Source organism: Strigops habroptila, chromosome 4 (genome assembly GCF_004027225.2).
Source record: "Strigops habroptila isolate Jane chromosome 4, bStrHab1.2.pri, whole genome shotgun sequence".
Lineage (NCBI taxonomy): Eukaryota > Metazoa > Chordata > Aves > Psittaciformes > Psittacidae > Strigops > Strigops habroptila.
Genome location: NC_046358.1, coordinates 81546483 through 81567652, shown reverse-complemented (window position 1 = coordinate 81567652; position 21170 = coordinate 81546483). Strand labels below are relative to the sequence as shown.

The window sequence follows — 21170 nt, the reverse complement described above, 5'->3', positions numbered from 1 at the left end:
TAGGAGGGGCTCCCGTGGGTGCTCCAGAGGCAGCGCCCGTGCGGGGCTGCTCTCAGGGCCGCGTCTCTTGTTGTCCTTGCAGCTCCTGAGTGGCTGGAGCCGGCCCTCGCAGGGGCTGCTCCACAGCCCGCCGAGGTTCCCGCCGCTTGGTGGCACCCGCGGTCCGCAGCCTGCCTGTGCGCGGAGGCGGTGGTGGTGCCGCTGCAGGCGCCGGTCCGCCCGCCCCCGGTCCCTCCGCGCAGGCGCCATTGTTCCCGCCCCGCCGCGCGGCTGGTTGCCATGGTTTCCGCAACCCGGAAGCGCTGGCGGGGGGAGCCCGGGCTGCCCTGAGCCCGCCATGGCCGCGGCGGGGGGGGGAGCTGGTAAGGAGCGGGCGGCGGGGAGGGAGGGGAGGCCTCAGCCCGGGGCCGGCCCCGGGGCAAAGCCTGGAGCCCCCTCAAGCTGGACGGGCCGGTGAGGCGGTGGCTAGGAGGATGGCGCGGGGGGGGGTGCGGTTAGGGTTTGTTTCCCTCCGTCTGGGCAGCCAAGTGGAGGATTTGTAGGCCCTTTGCTGGAAGCCACCATGTGTTCTTGTTGTCTATCGTAGGTGGCTCTTGTTGGGCCTGCGTTGCAAGAGCAAAGTGGGTTGTAAGGGTTTTCAAGGACAAGGTGTTTTTGTTATTCCATGTTAATATCCTGGTGAATGTGGTGGTGTTTACCTATGAAGGCTGAGCGCCTTCTGTGTTCTCTGATTCCTAATGCGATAGCGGCAGTTGGGTAGAGAGATCTCCCACAGTGAGAGGCCTTAAAAGAACAACAAATAATCAGTGCACTGCAAAGAACATTGCCTCAGGAAATTAAAAACTATATGGCATGGTGTGTGAGATGTATACTTGCTTGCTGTCAGCCAGCACAAAAACCTGGTTTACCTGCTCTGCTGTTGTCAATCCCAGCCCCTGTTCTGTCAGCTGAGGTTCTCAAAAGTACTTCACCTGGCCCTGCTTCTTACAGAGATCTGCATCTGTCCAAAGACTCATGCTGCAGCTGTGAGCCCAATGGAGACAGCAGCAAGCGAAGATGTTCTTCCTGCGAGGGCAGCGTACACTCAGGTAACTTGAAAGCAAAGCAGAATTTTCCTTCTACGGTGGATATGCGTATATTTGGGAAGCAGACAAACTTGTTTGCTCAAGCTGAGATAAAAATTAACCACTTCTTTGATTCCTTGCTTTGGAGTTTTTTTTCCTCAGCCTTATCACTTCTCCAGTTGAGTTTACTGAATGTTCCCATAGCATAGGAAGGGTAGGAAAAAGTCAGTGAGGAAGAGGACAGATGAATGAGTTGCTGCTTAACTCTTACTGGTGGACTGATGGTGGAAATTTGTGCAGGTCCAGCACCATGAAAGATGAGGCACCGGAAGGTTCAGCTGTTGTAATGCTCAGCACTGAAGTGCATAAGTCTCTGTGGCTCAAGGCTGACGTGACTTGCACTATATCACACAGAACGTTTGTGTTGGAGCAAATGATACTGGGTTTTACAACTGTGGTGACACATTTACCATTTGAATTTACTGCACTCTAACTTTGTTGTGATAGTAAAAGGATGTAAAGTTTTCTGGATGTGTATTATAACCAATTGTTTAGTAGCACATGTCACAGTTAATGTCTCTTATTTCCCAGGGAGATGACGGCCCATCTGCGATAACCTGTGAATTGGATCCAGAAATGGTGAGTTTTATTAATGGAGTGCTGTGGATGAATGCTTTAGAAGGCCTTTTGGCATGTTCTTGCACACTTTACATCAGCGTGATGTCTCCTGGTCGATAAGACACCCTTCAGAGAGGAGAGCTAACCATGTTATTGCAATGTAGTTCATTCAGAAACCTCTAGTTCCAGATGTAATTCTGGCTTCTGAATTCTCAGCACTGGGGGTTGCAAATGATGTTTGGCTTCATTTTGCTGTTCTATCAAGTTATGGGCTGAAGTAATCCTTTTACAGAGTTTTAATGGAATTGAGTAAGTCTTTACTTTTAGCTAAATACTTCTATAGATTAGCCTCTACTCTGTGATCATTTTGAATTTGCTGCTACTCGTATTTAATATCGATGGGGAAGGTCTTAGTGTTCTGAGCATGAATAGACTATTTTTATCTGTAGTTTAAAACTCCAGTAGGCACCACCTTAATTCTGGTGACCGTTGCCAAATCTGTGTGTTCTTACTCTGGTTTTAGAACAAATTATCTTCATACAAAATGGAGATTGAAGCCAATTTTGAGAATTATATGCTGAAATCTTTGAAGAGTGGAATATTTTAAATACATAAAAATTTCTTTTTCTCTTCCAGAAGTTAAAGAAGAAACTTTTTAGCAAGCCTCCAAAATTACCAAGTAGTAAGTTCCAAAATTTTTTCTTCTGCTTCTGTTATTGCAGAACAAGAGATTTGTGGGACACAGGAACTGGAAGATTCACTTGAAACAACATCTTATTATTCTCTTTAGAATTATTTACTGGTGTGTGCAGAGCACACCTATCTGAGATTTGTTCTGTAAACTGTGAAGTTAGACTTTTATAGGCTAAATAATGATGTTAATAGGTTAGTTGCAATTCTTGCTGCTTCAGCGTGAACTACTTCCTTCTCATGTTATCACTTCTAATGGCAAGCATTCTGAATTTCTTTTTCTCTTTGTCTTTCTGGAGAAATGCTGATACTTGCTGTACAGAAAGAATCTAGAATTCCTGCAGCTACCAACCATCCAGTAGATATCTGTGTTTGTAGATTAAGCAGTTCTCTGTTTCATTTGTTGGTTGGTTTTGTTTGTGGTGTTTTGGTTTGGGTTATTTTTCCATGTGACCTTAGAAGTACAATGTTCTTGTTAGATCTGCAGTTTTAATGTGTGTTTTTGTCTTTTTTCTTTCTGAGGTTTATGTTTCTTTCTTTTCCATTTACTTTCCCTTTTATAGGTCCAGTGAATGTTTCAAAGAAGACTTTACCTCAAAGTGTTGCTGATTTTTATTACTTTGTTTTGTTTCTAATAAATTAAATAATGTTTTACTTCTAAATTTTGCTTCAGGTTGAGGAAGAGGCATGGTGTACATCTATCTTAATGCTTTTCCTGAAATCCCTTTGCTTGCCTAAATGGTGGAATTTAAAATAGCTGTTTCATTTCTACCATGATGTTTGTGACATTGTTTCTTAAAGTATGTACTTCTCTTGGTGATTTTAAGAGTAACTAGTTAGCCCATTTAGTGCACATCTGTACGAATAATCTGAAGTGGAATTATTGTCAGTATTTGAACCTGACTGCCATACCTGAAGTAGTCATATGAGGGGTTCCCCAGCAGTTGCATAAGACAGATTCTGTTCTTTGATTACTGCAAGAAAATATACATTAATTCAAAGGTCAATTTAATATATGAATTCAGACATACAGGTATTGTAAGGATGCCTATCCAAACTGTACATGTAACTACTTCTTCATGTGTTAAGTCATATTACTGTCACTATGCCTCTTTCTAGGCATCTTCATTTCTTTGGGAATTAGATTTATTTTTCTTTATTATGATTTTTTTTCCCTGTAGGTGAATGTCCCATTGCTCCTTAGAAATCAATACGTAATATGCTGTTAATTCCTATTTTTATAAGAAATAGGATTGTGCGTGTGAGCCTTGAAGTACAAGACAGAGAGAATTTTTGTGACCTTAAGCTTTTTAAGGCAACGCTGAGATATTTTCTTTTGTTACAGGGTCTCCATACAGCACACAACTGTATTCCAGAAAAGCTGCAGTTTGGCCATCTCTGCAGGGAACAGGCAGTGAATATCTTGAGAGTGCAGCTGTAAAAAACTCAAGGCTAAGATCACTGAAACAAGGTATTGGTATAGAAAATTTATCTGCATATGTGGGTAAAAATCAGTGTTGTGGAGAGCTTAATGTATAAACTCTTAAAAAATAGATTTGTGTTTCATTATAGGCTACATAGAAAGTCATTTCATTATTATTTGTTTGGGTGGTTGGAATTATCTGATCTTAAGCATTGGCATTTATAGAGGGAATAATTAAAACATCTGGAGCTTTGTATGTTGCATTTGCTGAGAATAAATCCACAAAGTTAATTCACAGTTATCCCTGGTTTTTTGCATTTTTGTTCCATTTTTATTGGCAGGAATGAGCTATCCTGTGAAGTCAGATGTTGACATGGGGCATATGCAAGCTGGTTTTAGTAGCACTCCGGAATATTTGAAGGAAGTTCTAGGAACGAAGAAGCCAAAACATTCTCGTTCTTCTAGCAATGGTAAACTATGTAATGGTGTAGTAAATGAAAGTTAATGATCTCTTTTTCTGTGTAAAAGCACACACTGCTTAAGATCTTAGCTTTAGTAAAGCAAAAGCCATTTCGGTTTAGCCTGTATTAAAATATGTGTCGAAATATGATCCATGAGATACGTTTTTGGGATTTCTAAATTGGATAAGACAGGGGGTTCCAAATTTTTGGGAGCAATGAATCACTATTAGCTTTCAGAACTTTCTGCAAATTGCTATGCATTTGCAGCTGAAAACGTTGCAAATATAATATGGTTCAATGGGCCAGCTGTAGACAATTTATTGTGACTTTGCAAAACATAGTTTAGGAACCATTGATAGAAACCATCTGCTTGCCTCAAATTCTATGTAATTGACTCCTTTTACTTCTTGTTTTATCATGTGGTTGTGATACTAAATTAATTGAGTTTTATGAGAAGAGCAAAATGTGAAACTTTTATCCCGCTTTTCTTAAAGGAGAACTACAAACTTAAAAAACCCCATTTAAAATTACACCTATGCTGTTGCTGGTAGTACACAGTTTCTGGCAACTTTAAAAGATGATAAATGTTTACATGTTAGGGAGAAAGAGAAATGTATTATGAGAATCTCTTAGAATTGTAAATAATTTTGTTGGGATGAGAAGATTGTAGCTTCTATGAAGTGTAGATCTTTCTTGAGATGGATATTTCAATCTAGCACCATAGAGAAGAAATTAGGAGAAACTGGCTGTAAAATCTAGCAGAAGTTTCATACAGTTAACATTTCCATTTCACCTGAATTTCTAAAATTAATTTTCATGCTGAAAGTCTACTTTGCAGTTTGCTGCTCTTCTAGCTATTTTCCTCTAAGGTTTCTGATTAAAAATACCTCTTTTGGATGAGCTTATTTTACATACCTTTTTCCGTAGGCTACGTTCCTGGAAATCCTAACTACAAAGAAAAAGAAGATATGTATGATGAAATTATAGAACTGAAAAAGGTACAGTCTCTCTGATACTTACATAGAAAGTCATAGCGTTGCTCCTTCCAGGCTTTATTGATTCAGATTCCTTTGGTTTCTACAACTTGGGACATCCACCAATTTTTTTTTTTTTTTGCATTTATAATGTAAGGCTAAACTAAACTTGTATCTGTTTAAGGCAATTTCACTGTTCTTATGGTGTGATAGATGCTTCTGAGTACTGGATGTGGAAGCCTTGAGGTATATCCAATGCTGAACGCCAGCCATGGCCCTAGCTGGATGCTGAAAAGGTTCATTGCGTTTGGTTTCTTTGTCTCCACCTCTTTTTTTTTTTTTTCCATCTTTCCTCCTTCCTGGCTGTTACTCATCACATTTTAATACATTTTCAGTTTAGTGGAGTATATGAAACATGAGGACTGGGCATGTTGAACACTAGGGATTACCTATAGACAAACATCTTGGCTGTTATAGATCATTTGTGTAAGGCTGTCTTTCTGTTAAACCTTTTGCTTTTATCTTTACCCTGTCACTTCCCTTACCTGTCAGCCCTGGTCCAGTGTGGTGGTGTCTTTTTTAGTTCTTCTTTTTTTTTCCTCTTCATCCTCACCATCGTAATTGGATTGTTTTTGACATCAGAATGTGTTTCCATGTGAAAACTCAGTGCGTTTCTATTTCTGAAATACGCTTATGATTTTTTGCTCCCTCTTTTAGACAATACAAGCTCAGAAAATTGAGAGACATCAAATGAAAACTAAGCTTCGTCGACTAGAAGAAATGATCAATAGAAAGGATAAACAGATTGAAAACCTGTTGGATCCTTTCAAGGTGACTATTTCTTGGGCGGATAAAAGTGGGGCAAAAGAGTGCTGAGCAGTGTGATCTTCTTCTTGTCTCTCCATGTTTCAGGAGTCTGTAGTGTTTGTTTCTAGGAATGATGAGCTCGAATATGAGAGGTGGTTGGTTGGTGTGAAGGGATTTCTGTTTTGTGTATTTCAGCTTACCAGGCCAGCTCAGTTCAAAGGAGGATTATGCCATAATGTGCAAATAAATTTACTTAGCAAAGATACTTGTAATTTCTGAAGGTAAAAATGAAATGCTGTTTGTGTAGAGTCTTGATTTCTGCATATTTTTCTTGAGAGTAAAAGGTATTTAACCTCTTGCATGGTGACTGATGCAGGCAGTCCTGAGACCTGAACCAGGAAATAAAAGATGAGCTTTATTGTCAGTCCCACAATGCTAAGAAGCATTTAGGGTCATGGTCAGAAGACCTGAATTTCATGGAAATCCTTGTGGCTGTCACTTTCTGTGTGCAGTTCTACATCTTGGGAGAAGTGTGCTAATATAAAACAATGAGCACAGGGACTTCAGAACTTAAGCTGTTGGACTGCTAAATGACTGTGGAGATGAGTAGGATAGAAAATTCTATTGAAAGAGTCAGCAGTACAATAAAGTAGCAAGGTTGGTCACTTGCTTTATCTGTCTTACCTTACAGGGCTCCGAGATGGCACAAACTTTGTCAGAAAAGATGAATAATAATGGATGGGTAATAGTTTCTTCATTACCTTTTGCTTTCCTTTTTCCCTTTTTCCTCATGCCAAGCTGAAACACTACTGCTTCAAATAAATCATGTAGTGAAGTAAGAAGGAATAAGCAATTAGGGAATCATGTAACCATTATTTCTATGGTCAGATAAGAAACCAGTAACAAAGATCCGGAATTCACATTACTTTAGGGAGCTTTCTTTGTCGTTGTCTTGAATGTGTTCATGGAGCATTCTCCCTATTACTGGCTGCTTTGAATTTAGCAGGGTGATGGGCAAAATGTTTTTTATTTAATGATTGTATGTAAATACTATATCTGTGGTAACATAACCAGCTTAAATTAGGTATCTGATTTCATCAGTGCTCCCTTTCACAGAGGGTAGCAGACGTGTATGATTTACTAAGTACTGAAGTATATAGGAATAAGTGTATCTTATTAGGTACGATTTATAAAGACAGAGCAAGATCATGAAGAAACAGAACTTCAGTAAAGAGACAGGTTATTCTAGGACTCATGAGCTCTTTGTTTTTTCTGTAGGTGGTTAATGGATTGAAGCAGAAGATTCTCAAGCTACAACAACTGTGCAAGGAGAGAGACAAGACTATTAAGTATGACTTTTTTGGCTAGGGGGGAGGGTAGAGACTTGTATTGGATGAGATGATGAATGCAATTTGAAGTCCATGTTATTTTTAATCTGTATTATTCTGTCCCTTAAGATGTTCTAATGAACTCTGAAAACATATTAGTAATTATAAACAGCCCACCCAGAAATTGTAAGCGAAGAAGTATTTTAGCATCTTTGCTGGTCTGACTGGATTATTCTATTTTAGCAAATTCCAGGCAGAAATGAAGTCCACTAATTTGGAAGAAATGAAGATAGCTATGGAAACGTGCTCTGAAGAGGTATGTCTGACGCATCCTTCCATGTGCATAAGAAGAGGAAGTTTTTCAGTGGTTGAGTCAAAGTATAACTGGACTGGTTTAGACAGATTTCTTACAGCTTAGCCTTAGCTGTCAGTGGAATCAGATTTTCTTAGATATTCTCATAGCTCCAATTATATGTACTGAAAAACTCTTTTTCCTCAAGAAGTTGAGTGTGTTAACCAAAAAGGGGAAATAAAGAAACGAATGTATATCCATAAGTGTAGTGTCTAGATGAAAGCCAACAGTAGCCTGGCATCATTGCCTCTGTTACTGCCCAAAGAATCTTGTTCTGGTTTTCACCTAATGGACAAATGTGTTGCATTAGCAATGTCAGCTTCCACAGCTAGCTCCTTAATGAAATCTGTGGTTTGTATTTCACAGGTTCATCATCTCCAACAGCTCCTGGAGAAATCTGAGGCTATGAGGAAAAAGTATGTTAAACTCTTTTGAGGGAAATGTTTACATATATGTGTTTGATATATCATATATTATTTTAACTGGTGGAAAACGACTACATGGGAACAGCTTATTTTGTCATTTAGATTGCTGGATTTGCTTTTTGGTACTGCTTTGGTTGGCTTCACAGCCTTGGCATATGTCTTAGTCACATCTTTTCCTTGTAGATCATTTTGTGGATGTGGGGAAAAAAGAGCTATTTGAGAAGTACATGAAAGCTCTGAAAATTTATCTGTTAAATAAAATTCATCTTTCTCCATAATCACACCTATTCTGATATCACTGGTCATTGAAACAAGCTCACTCAAAATGTTTGGCATTTTACTCTTGAGTCAGATCTGCTTCTTGCTCTATGGTATATGCTGCAAATAAGGTATTTTGGAGTAAATATTTTCCTGTGGTACAGAGACGGATCTACAGGTCAGGGCAGCTTTTGTGAGATGCCCATGAGTGGCACTAGTAGGAAACTGTCAGAGAAGCTTGTGCTAGTGCTTGTCACTACTTATGTGGGTTTATACATGGTGATGAGAGCAAATAGTCTATAGAGGAAATAAAAATTGAAAGCACAAAGGCAAAATACAAAGCTCCAGTAAGACAGAAAATTAAAAGCATCTATGCAAGGGAGCGTTATTCTTGCTGAGAAGAGGGTAATGGAGTCTTATAGGATTGGAAAATTTGTTACCTCACCACTTCAAAATATGCCTGTCTTCCTGGTGTTAAGTACAGACAACTGTCTTAATTTGGGGTGTAATTATTTAGACTGATAGAAACACATGAGAACTCTTTATGGGTCCTGATGTATAACTGCTTGTGTTTCCCTAATTCACTGTGTCTTGTGGATTGAAAACTGCAATTTGTTTTGTCACTGTTTTTAAAAAGATAAGATCTCTTTTGGCTCAGGCATTCAGTGGCTGGCCTCTGGAGGCTGTAAGCCATCACACCTCATTTATTTACAGGTGAAAATGAGTCATCAGGTCTATTCCTTGTCCTCAATTTATTCATAGCTTCAAAAAGCAGTGGTCAGGGCAGTCTCTCTCCATTATGTGACTGTCAGTCTCTACTTGAGAGGCTGAGCACTGAAATTATAAATGATGTTGAAGTTCATGACTCTGGCACATAGAGTTGTAGGAGAGTGTTTCTTTCACAGTGCTTGTCTACATTATTTCTGGCTGAAGTAAATCACATTTGGCTCTTCTTTTTCAGAGTTAATGCTGAAATATGATTGCTTATATATGAAGCTGTAGTATCCAATTGTAGCTAGAAACTAGGTGTCCTTTCCAGTCCTCAAAATGGTCTGCAATTCTTTCATTAAGGTTTTGATGAGCCTAAAATCATATCACTCAGTGATACAGTTACCATTTCTATCACTTCCCATTTTTGGTTGTGTTGTGTTTTAGTTTTGGGGTTTTTTTACCTTCTGCCTGGGACAGCTGTATGAATAGTTACTGTGACATCTGGACAGCCTTATCTGTTTGTTTATGTGATTTCATTTCATTTTCATTTCCAAAAGGAAGATTAGATTCAGCTTTTCAACCCGATATGCTAACTATAGACTTGTCTCTCCCTTTACCTTGTAATTATTCCAGTGGATGGGATGTAAGATTCCTTTGCAAACTATTCTGTCATTGTCGTTTGTCCAAAAGTAGGTCTGTCAGTTAATTCAAACCTTAGTTTCCATAAATAAGTTTTTAAGAACTTTCTCATAGCAATAGAGTATTTTGTCTCACTAGAAATCTGTTTTGTGAACAGACTCACAACTTTTTTCACATGTAGAAACTGAGATTTCTTTCCCATGTATTAGAAAAATTAAAAAGGCAAAGTCACTGTAATATGTTTAAAACAGTTTTAACACATAACAGGCTTTCCCTTTTCTGATGCCTTTTATTCCCATCGCATTGATGTTAGCTGTATTCTTCAAATCTATTTCAAATTTCACATTGATTGAAATATATCTTGAATGAAGAAAGAGATCTCTCTGGGGTTTACTTTCACAGGAGTAGTTTCTTTTACCCTAGAGCAGCATTCACATCTCAAAATACACTTGTGTGTTGGATTTGAGAGTTATTCCATCTACAGCCCTCTCTCTCTCCCAATATCAATCTTTTTGTTAAGTGAGAGAAAGCGATTCAGAGCACGCAGGTTAGCTTCCCATGCTGAACAGTTGTTTGGAGGAGTCTCCCAGTTGGCTGAAGGTAAATGATTTTAAATCAGTTGTCCATAGAGTGCCAGGAAAGCATTATAAGGTTGGTTAACAAAACAAATAGAAAACCAAATAAGTAAAACTCATACAAGCACCCTTCATTATGTGTTAATGAAACAGAGTGGGGGAGGAAGCACAAGTAATGAACTTTCTGAGCTTTAAAGTATCTTTTTTTCTTTGACACAAATTAAAACAGTTGTGGAATTGTTGAGCAAGATGGTTTTCGCATGTTTTTTCCTAAAAGAATAGGTAACTCAAGTAAAAAAAGTTGAGAAATGCTGTTGGAGGGGAGCTGAGACAGTAACATAGTGAGGCTGTTTTACAATTTTTAATGCTGCTGCTTTGTTCTCTGCTTTTAAGTTAACTTTCTGGTTTTGATTCCGTTTCAAAGTACAGAGAGCAGAGAGACCCAAAAACACCTAAAGGCACTGAATGCTGCTGTCCTGAGATTATCCAGGACCATCAAAAATTTGCAGGCTGAGAATCGGAGGCTGAAAGAAGATTTAGATCATGTACTGTGCAGTTCTCCTCCTTCCAATGAAACAGAAAGTACGTGCTGAAAGTTGGTGAACACGGGGCAAGGGACTTAGGTATATTTGAAAGATGTGTTTGAGAGCAGGACACTACACTGGTACAAATAAGGGAGTTATTACAAGGGTGAGCATTCAGGAGGGGCAAAGGTTGGAATAAGAAGTCTCTTACAGGAGTTTGTCTCTGACTTCTGGATGTGCTGCTCCAGTCAGACCTGGGTTTCCTTTATTATTATCCCTGAGAATTCTGGACTGGAATCACTTGGAAATAAAATGTTTCACTGGAAAACTTTTTCAATTGTTGAAACCAATGAATGTGAATGGTTTGTGTTAATATTAATAACTAATTGGTGTAGAAGTCAGATATTTTAAGACCATTCTCATTTTTTTCATTGGTCCACATTTGCAGTTGGGGTTCAGAGGTCTTTAGATGGTCTTTCTATATGGACACAAGTTTCAAAAAAGCAAGAGCAATGTTGACTCACTGATTCAGTTTCGTATTTAAAGCTTTATTATTGTATTTAGGTTATAGTGAGTGGAGCAAACCCAGGCTGGTGAGGCGGATTTTGGAACTTGAAAAAGTAAGTGATCATAATCATAATCTTACCTGTCTGTGAGCAGAAGATGCAGAACCACTGGCATGTGCTCATGGCATGTAGTCCTTCAAACTGTCAGCCTTGTGTGTTCTGCCTCATACATGTAAGCTGATGTCTGTACCAGGTGCCCCTCCTCCCTTTTTTTCCTCATACTTGTTACATGAGATACACATTTTAGAATTAACTTCCGCTTGATCTTTTCTCATGGCCTAAATAAATAATTTAATGCTGAATTTAATTATCTTTTTCTCTTTTTTCTTTTTCCCCCTTTTTATTTTCCTTCATGTAAATTTATCCTGTTTAGAAAATATGTGCATTGGAAAATGCCAGGGTGCCATCAGCAGATACCTGTGAGTCAGAGTTATTTGCTCCACCATGTTCAGCTGAAGACCTGGATCATCCAGCCTCTCAGCAGGTAGACTATGTTGAGGAATGTCATCGCCTTCAAGGGCTAGTGAAGAAACTCCAGAGAGACAAGAGGGCACTTCGAAGTTTCCTACTCAGTAAAGAGTAAGTGCAACTCTTGTCTAAGATGTTGCTCTTCAGTATGTATGAATTCCTAAATTATTTCCTGTTACGTTATGAAATGATGTAAGAAGTCCTTCACGTTTTCAGCAAGAAAATGAATTTTGAGTTTCTCTTCAGCTTTTATTTCAAAAACTACTTGTAGTCCTGTTAGCCCTGTAAAATTACATTGCAGGAAAAAATAAGTCAGAGAGGCTGGAAAATGAGAACTTCTGCTTGTTTCTAACACATTTTTTCAAGGTGCTTCTGAACAATGTATACTTTTGTTTTGTTTAAAAGGGAAAAATTAAACATTTAGTTACTTTACAAATTTGAGAGAACCTATTTTACTTAGGAGTTTAATCAAACAATAACTTCATTGAAGTATGGATGTCTTAAGTATTGCTTAGATCTCCTTTTACGTTTGTAAATTAGACAACAAGCAGTTACTGCAGGCTAAGGCTCAAGTAGAGCTGGAGCTGCAGAAGTGTCAGAATAAGATATACAGGAGAAATGTCAGAAAAGAGTACAGGAGAGCATACTCTAAGGAATCACATTTTGTATTAGAAGATCCCTTCTGAACCACGAAAAATATCCATCAAAAGTATAATTCTCATTTGAAAGGGGGTAAAAATCCATACAAGTTCATTGGAACTGGAGGAAGCTGGGAATTCATTTAAGCAGAACTGTTTTGGAGGGATGGAGTAAGTTACTAGAGGAAAAATTCTATAGAGTGTTTTTATAGGAAGTGGAAGACCAAATAGTATAGGAAAAATATTAAAAATTGAATTATAATGAAAATTAATAAGATAAATGGAAAAAGAGAGCTACCATCTGAGCCTGAGAGACATTTTTTCTTTCTACGAATGGTAGTATCTTTATCTTAGCCTGTATTTCTAGACCATTGCTAATATGTCATTCCATTTACTTCATGTAATTTGTAACTGAGAATGTAATACGTCATGTATTTTGTATAACTTGATAATAATCCTGTGCAAGAGTGGCTAAAAGAAGTGATTTCATTATTGCTTTGCAAGAAAGGACTTTGACAAATATGAAACTGTAGCAGATCTAAATGCATTATTCAAAGTATCAAAGGTACCATTGTAACACTGGGACTTCTTAATGTTAACGTAAGGCTGTGCTGTCACAACTTGAGAACTGATGTCGCATGTCTCTTACTATAAGAATATGTATCGTGTTACTCTGATCAGTTTCCCACTTTGGCCTTAAAAAACCCAAACAAACAAACAAACAAACAAGGCAGCCAAATCTTGTGAAATAGGCTGAATATTTTCAAAGCAGGAATAACAGAAAATTTCTGCCTATAAATATCTTTGCTTTTCCAACCTTAGAGTGGAAATCCAGAACCTGACACAGAAATTAGGGAAACTGGAGACAAAAGAAGAGGAAGAGAAGAGTCAAATGTCAGAAGACAAAGTGGAAAAGCTTCTTAAGGTATGGACGCGTGGTTTTGTTTGTGTGGTGGTGGTGCTGGGTTGTTTTTTTTCCCTTTGCATCTAATCATCTTTGCAATAGATTGCAAATTGAGCTGATAGTCTAAATAGCTGCTAGTTGTGTTTTTTCAGAGAGGCATTAAATCTTGTCATAGAGATTCGGAATGATGATTAATTCCCAGCATGTGTTGGTAAGTTGTTTCAATAATTGCCACTGCAACTTGGGGTTTTTTTTGGAGCTATTCTCTTAGTGATTATCTGTCTTCACTTTTTCCTTATTCAGTGGAATGTTGCAAAAAGCTTATGCTTTTAAGTGTTTGGGGGTTTTGCCTTACTTAAAAAGAAAGACATTTGTGGGTTTCCTTGTATCTTCTTATAACATCTGAACCCATTAGATAATTTCAGTCAAGTTTTGGAGAGGGAGGGAGCTCTTGTAGGAGTTGATAGGTAAAGGATAGAGGCACAGGTAAGTGTGATAAGTCACTGGCAGACTGGCAAAAGACAGAAAACCCTTTTCAATGGTTTTTATGCTGGTCAGGTGTTCAGTTAGGGAATGTGTGCTGTCCATTGAGAAAATACTCATTAGCCTTTCTGTTTGGATGGAGTCAGGGTACTTTTCCATGGGAAGGGTTACAGGATGTAGAGCACTAATCATAAAAATTGAGGTTTTCTCAATTCCACTGATGATGGGACACCATATTTGAGTAAAGAATTAGGGAGGATGTCAATAAATAAAAGAAACCCTTATCCCCCTTGGAACTGAAGTTTTTCTAGAGTTGAGGTATTCATAACCTCTTCTGTCTGGATTTTCCTATATCTAATATATTTGGGTACTTGTTAATCCTGGACAGTCTTAAATGGAGTTCTCATCACTTGGGGTTTTTTTGGTGCAATATGATTTAACTTGGTATCTTTACAAACTTCTGTCCCTCTAACAAATGTTGTCACTGGCCAGTAGGGATGAATTGGCCACTGACAGACATGCTTTGACATGCAGTGTGGTCATGTTAATCTCATTTCACTAAAAACTAGTTGAAAATTATTACTGGGGATTTTGATCACTTGTACTTAAAAATAAATAGACCCTGAAATATAGGTAGTAAAAAAATATGAATAAAAATGTCCACTAGCTTAAGAGGATGCTGGTTTTTTATATAGTATGCAACTCTTTAGATTCTTTTTTGTGAGTTATAGGCTGATGGATGCTAGATGATGTTTTGAATACCAAATAACTTGAGGCTTTAAAAACAGCCAACAAACAGCTCCTTTTTTTCCTCTGCAGACTATATATATTCTTGGCCAGTAACCATCCATTTATTGAAATGTTCCCATTATTTGTAATTATCACTAAGTTCCTACCAATTTTTCATTTTAATAGTAGGTTGTCATTTTTAATATAACATGATCCATTTGCTAAACTTAAGCCTGTAACTCAGTGTTTTTAGGTTATAAATAAATCATTTTCACAGAATCAAGAGGTGGTTTTTTTTCAGAGTCTATCAAGTCTCTTATTCCTCTACTTACAATTTTACACCAACAAATTAAATTAGTCTTTTAAAATTGCAGCTAACTTTTGTTTGGCAAGTGAGGTATGACAATTAGTATGGGATAATTAGGGATCAAAAGGATCAACTGTTGAGAGGTGGAGCATGCAACCACACCTCAGAAGATATAACTGGAACAAAATCTCGTTTTGTTCTTGGTTTCTTTTACCTCTAATTAATTTCTTCAAGATAGAAGGGTAGAGTTATGCCAATTTACACAAGCTCTCTGTCTTGTTGGAGTCATATGGTGGCAAACTCATCAGTAAGCTTAAACAGACGATTATGGGACCACGGTTGCCAGGATGAGACATCAGAGAGCTCCCCAGTTAATTAGCACCAGTCTTTCCTGGAGAAGAATTGCAAAATCTGGTATCCTGACATTTGTTCTCAGTCTGTTGATAATATACAAGCTATTTCTGATCAACAAAGCAGTGGGTTCCACTGTTGGAGCTCTTACTGCTTTACCAATGCATATTAAAATAGGAGTATGTGTAAATGAAAACCTTTCCGTTCCCTTGCTCTGCTAACAGCTAAAATGGGGACAGGTATGTGTTTTGGTGTAACAGGCATCTAGATGATGAGTTTGAACAGGACCAGTATTCCAAACTAAGAGTTTCCTCTTTAACTTCCTTCTGCCCTGCAGGCAGGATGAACATTTAACAACTCTGGTGCTGATTTGTTTGAGTCATTTGTAACCTGTTTTCCTCACAGAATTCCGACTTGTATCTTTAGTGTACCAACTTAAAGATTCTCTTTTGCAGTTTTCACTGCAAGGCAAAGACCATCAAAGGAGGCAACAAGCAGCCAGAATCATCCAGAGGTACTGGAAGAAGTATCGGGACAAGGTGAGATTCTCGTACTGGGGAATAGTGAGGATATCCCCCTCTGAGTCTTACTCTTGTTTTAGTATCTACAGTAGCCTGCTGCCAGGCTTCAGGAACTGCAGCAGTGCTTCCCAGTACAATTCCTTATCACCATCTTCTCTTCCACTGCCCTGTTCAAGTCCTCCCTGCTGCTGCTTTTGCCTTTGCTCCCTAGAATCCTGTTGTTTCTGTTGCAAGAATGATTTCTGAATGGGGAAGTCTGGGTGAGCAGGGAAACTAAGGAAGCCTAGCAGCGCCTGAAGCAGCGTCATTGCTGTTGGCCTCCTTGGAGTAAGACTGAGAACTTAAACACCCCTTGCAGAAATCCTCCAAACAGTACAGGAGCTACATTCAACTAGGGCAAAATGATATGGAGAAAAAGCATTAACCTTAAATTTTGTTTTATTGGCAGCAACATAATGCTGCTTTTTCCACGCATAGGACCTATGTTGTGAGGTGGGTCTTGTAATTGTTTTTTAGGAAACTAAAGAGGAAAGTACTATCCATGCATCTTTCAAAGATGAAAAGCTTGGGTATTTTGTTCCCTTACATGTGTTGGAGTTTTCAGGGGGAGGCAGGACAGGTATTTTCTGTGTGTTTTAATTGTTGGGGAAAAATTGGGAAATCTTTATTAGATAATGCCACAGATACATACAAGTTTTAACTTTGGCATTTTTCATTTCAGCGAGATGTAACTGATCTGGACGAGGTGAGTGTACTTATGATGGTCAACGAAACAGTAAACCAAACTGAATTCATATCACAGCACGAAGAAATAATTTATTTATTTTAAAGATGTTTTATTGTAATATGAGCTGTTGTACCGAGACCATGTTTGTTCTTCAGGCTGGCTCATGATCTTCCTTCTGACATCCTGGTTTTGTTTGATGTATCTTGTCAAAGTGTTCCCCTTTTGGTCTCAAGTTTTCTGTGCTTAGTACCTTCTGCAAGATGACCAAATTTTGATCAAAATTTGATACCAACAGACAGGAAATTTTTCTAACTTGGATAATTCTAATAGTGCTTTAATTTTCACTATGATGAGTCTTCAGAAACGTTTGAAGTAGGAATTTGAAGCCTTTGCTAAGGAGAACTGTCTCTGAGTATTATAGAACAAATTCTAAAACCATGTGATGTGAACATGCTGGTTTACATCTAGATGCTTTTTGTTGATCAGAATCCAGTAAAATCTCTGAGAAGAAAGAGATTTTATGTTCAGTGTAATCACCACGGTGGTCTGCCAGACTTGGCTGGGTTTCTGCTTGTGCCACAGCATCACAGAGCCTGCTGGGCTATCTAATATGGGAATGGGAGCATTTTGCTCTCTTTGTGGAATACAGGCTAGTGCTGACAGCTAGGACTTAACTGCATTTGGCAGGATCAGTCCTGAACACCTCCTAAGATTGAATTTAAACCATAGAGGTGTAAGTCTATGGGTTGTCACAGGCTGGGCATTCTCTGAACTGCAGCAGTGTACCTGTGAAGTAATGGGGACGTGTGTGTATCCCTTAAATATAAGCAAATGCAAAGACGTTAAAAGAGTTTCTGTTGCACAGGGAAAAGTTATTTTCCCCCTGTGCCTCTTCCCTCTGGACTCTCTTGGTTTAATTTATAACTGCCATCTTTCAAAGGAGCTAACATCTACTTATTTCTTTCCATGCTAGGCAATTATTACACTTCAGACAGCTTTCAGAGGACATTTAGGTCGACAGAAACTGTTACTGAAGAAGAGGACGCATGATGCAAATTCTCATAACAAGGTAATTGTTGGGGCAAATGAGTATCCAGGCATCCCATTATATATTTAGTCTATAGTGTAAAGTACTTCCAGACTTAATTCTCTCAATCACCCAGTGATGTTGTTTTAATGCACTGGTTGGCAGCATGGCTGTCATCCCAGAAAGATACCAAGCTCATTCCCTAGCCTCCCTTTCCATCTTCTTTAGATCAGTTTTTCTTAGGATTAAAGCTATAACTTCTCTGCATTATGGACTGTAAATAGGAATCCTCTTTTTCTTTTTTTACTGGTTGCCCCATCAGCTAGTAACATACCATTTAACTCTTTAATTTGGGGTACTATTGAAAACTGTACTTGCTCTCAAGTGTTCACTACTGGATCATTGTAATAATAGATAAACCTTTGTTGCTGAAGTTCAGAAAGAAGAATCTGGAAAGCATCTTTGATGGGATTAAAAGTAAAGGAGTCTTGCATGTGCCATGCTCAACCAAAGAGTTGTGTCCTCTGTCACATCAAACTCTCTCCAGATTGTTCAGTTCTGAATATGAAAACATTTCCTTACCAATTAAACATTTAGTTTCTCTATGTAATTTGCCAACTTAGATGAACATCCTTTGGACCTTTAGCAGGCTAATTTGTAATTCTCCATACAGGTTGTCCGTCTGGTTGCACTTTACACGCACTTTTATTTTGGTAAACTGGCCCAATAGTTCAGTAGTAGGACTGAATACTTTTGCTTGATATAAGCAGAAGATATATCTATCAGTCATGAAGGTTGTCTTTAACTCCTTTGACTTCGAAAGATTTCCTTCCTGGAAAATGAATGAACTTTCCATGCAGGTGTTTGCACTTTCATTAATTGAATACAGATGCTTCAAAGCTTGTGTGATGATCAGATTTGCATTTCCTGCTGATTTAGTCTCATAGAACCTTAAAGACTGCAGACCAAAAGATGGGAATATTTGCTCTACTACCACTTCCATAATCGGAAGAAAGATTGTGAAAGCTTCTGTGCAATCTGTAAAAGGTCAGTTTTCTTTAATCTGATTGCTTTGCAGGACTCCTGCAGGTCTTCCATGTCAAACTCCTCGAGCTCGTCTTCTGATTGCAAGGAGAAAGATGAGATGCTGCCATTCATCCAGTCTGTTTTCAGGGCTCACTTAGCACGTAAAGAACAGCTTGTGGAGAGGTAAGTGAGGAACAGATACTTCTGCAACATGCAGTAGCAAAACTGGCTTTATTACAGGAGAGGGGTAGTTCTTTAATAGACTTTTAGTGTGGGTTTCTTGGCACAGAAGGAAAACAAGACCATTATTCCAACAAAGGGAGAGCTTACTTGTGAAAAAATTCAAAGGATATGCAACTAAAAGGGTTTCTCGTGGCAGTAGCGGTCTTCCCATGTCCTGTCGCATACTCTCTTCCATATCAATGAGAAGAAGTAAAGTAGAATAATTACTTCTTGGGGGAAAAAACAATCAAAATACCCTTGTTATCAAACTGATAGCTAATACACTTTCATAACGTAAGGGGATTTGAAGCTCTGACATATAAAAGTTAAGGGTTATTTGGAGGAAGAACGGGGAAGAGCTAGAATCTAGTGATTTAGCTCGGGAAGAACACAGTGATTTGTTTACTGCTTAGGTTTATGGTGACTCTGTCTTGAAAATACTTCCTTTCTCTCCAGGGTTTACTGCTCAGAAAGTTTTTAATGCTGGCTGCCATGGTTACAGAGTTAAGCTGTCACCTCACTTTAGTGTCTGAGTTCACTTCTGCAGGTGATAAGCTTTTGTTTCTTGGAGGCTAGCAACATAAACTTTTCAGCATGCCCTCTGAAGACAGGCTGCAGTTACTGTTCTGTGCTTCACGCGATGCAGTATGTCTTTCTGCCCTCTGTGTTCAGTGCACTATGTGAGAAAGGAGATTCTGCAGTTCACAGTCCAGAGAAGAAACCGGTCTTAGCAGCAGTCCAGAGACGACCTTCAAACTTCATGTTGTCTCTTCCTGGTAATTTCATTTCCCTCTATGTTCGAAAGTAATGTGTGTTTTGAGTGGGTGCACGCAATTTTATAGAGAACATCTGCACATGCAGATGCATAATGGGACTCTGTGTCTTCTTTTAACTTGATGACATGTTGCTTATACTGGCAAGTGCAGGCCCTTGCGTAAAAAAAAAAAACAAAACCAAACCTTTGGCAGTATCAGTACCAGCTTCCTCACAAGTGCTTTGCCTTTTTGTCACAACTGTGGTTTGGAGGGTCTCTCTCTGATGTGAGTGGTAATTATTCAAGGAACATGATGTTCCTCTGTATTGCCTCTCTTCTCTCTTTTCAATCCCCCCAGCCCTGTAGCTGTAATATGGTACTTTCCACTATGCTTTGGGCCTGAAGCCATAGACAAGCTGAGAATGTTTTCATCATCCTGACTTGGTTTCTGAAGGGGACAGACATCTGGTAAAAAGAACCATCCTAGTCCACCATGTGTAACATTGTTTTCAGCAGTCTTCTGATGCTGCATTAAGGGGAAAAATGAAGTCCTGGGTAACTTTGCCAACTAGTACTACAATAATACAAACTGGGAAAATGTCTCTCTTTTTTTATGGCTCTTATACCATTTGGTTTCCTTCTTGAACTCCTCGTTGCTGTTTGTGAGAAGATGGAATTAAAGCCAAAGAGGCTTTTAAGAGGATGTTGGAAGTACTCAGTACGAAGGGCAAAACAATGCTGCAGATAACACAGCCTTAGACATGCAGCTCCAAAGGTGTTAAAACCAAAGTAAAACAGGTTGGTTGTATCCAGAGTGGGATATTTTAGGCTTTTACAGACTAGTTGGAGAAAAAAGAGCAGTTTTGAGGGTGACTTGAGAAACATTGACTTGCTTTTTGTCAATGAAAAACTGACAGTCCCTGTAGACTTGCTCAGAAACAGAGCATGCTGGAAGCAGCTGAAGCTGAGAGATTGAGAGCAAAGCAAGTTTATTTGCTGCTGAGCTTAAGTATAGATGAGATGTTTCCAAAATCTGGGATGAAGATAGAATGCGCCAGGAACAGTGCTGACATCAGCAAGGTGCCCCTCACTGCAAGAGAGGCATTGAGGTGCTGGAGCGGGTCCAGAGAAAGGCAACGAAGCTGGTGTAGGGTCTGGAGCACAAGTGTGATGAGGAACAGCTGAGGGACTAGGGTGGGTTTAGTCTGGAGAAGAGAAGGCTCAGGGGGGACTTAATTGCTCTCTACAACTACCTGAAAGGAGGTTGTAGCCAGGTGGAGTTTGTCTCTTCTCCCAAGTAACAAGGGATAGGACAAGAGGTAACGGCCTCAAGCTGTACCAGGGAAGGTTTAGACTGAATATTAGGAAAAACTGCTTCCCCAAAGGGTGCTCAGGCATTGGAACAGGCTGCCCAGGGCAGTGCTGGAGTCACCGTCCCTGGAAATGTTCACAAACCATGTAGACGAGGCCCTCAGTGACATGGTTTAGTGGTGGCCTTGGCAGTGCTGGGGTAATGGTTGCACTTGATGATCTTAAAGGTCTTTTCCAACCCAGTTGATTGTGATTCTAAGCAGTTGGATCCACTTTGGGGTTATTTT

At 39.1% G+C, this 21170-nt stretch overlaps 1 protein-coding gene across 2 annotated transcripts; it reads left to right on the top strand.

Annotated features, from left to right (window-relative positions):
• The first annotated feature begins 225 nt into the window (after positions 1-225).
• Positions 226-20197, top strand: IQCE (IQ motif containing E). Of its 2 annotated transcripts, XM_030484551.1 has the most exons (22): positions 226-362; positions 991-1088; positions 1656-1703; positions 2319-2364; positions 3718-3843; positions 4137-4280; positions 5184-5254; positions 5948-6061; positions 6729-6779; positions 7316-7386; positions 7609-7681; positions 8084-8133; positions 10750-10907; positions 11414-11469; positions 11789-11994; positions 13344-13446; positions 15751-15834; positions 16538-16561; positions 17517-17612; positions 18649-18779; positions 19491-19594; positions 19931-20197. In XM_030484551.1, the coding sequence occupies exons 1-22, from the start codon at positions 338-340 to the stop codon at positions 19936-19938; spliced, it is 1887 nt and encodes a 628-aa protein (XP_030340411.1). In that variant the 5' UTR covers positions 226-337; the 3' UTR covers positions 19939-20197. The 2 variants fall into 2 exon arrangements, with proteins under 2 accessions (XP_030340411.1, XP_030340410.1); XM_030484550.1 differs by having other exon boundaries at positions 4137-4265; positions 19491-20197.
• Positions 20198-21170: the final 973 nt, after the last annotated feature.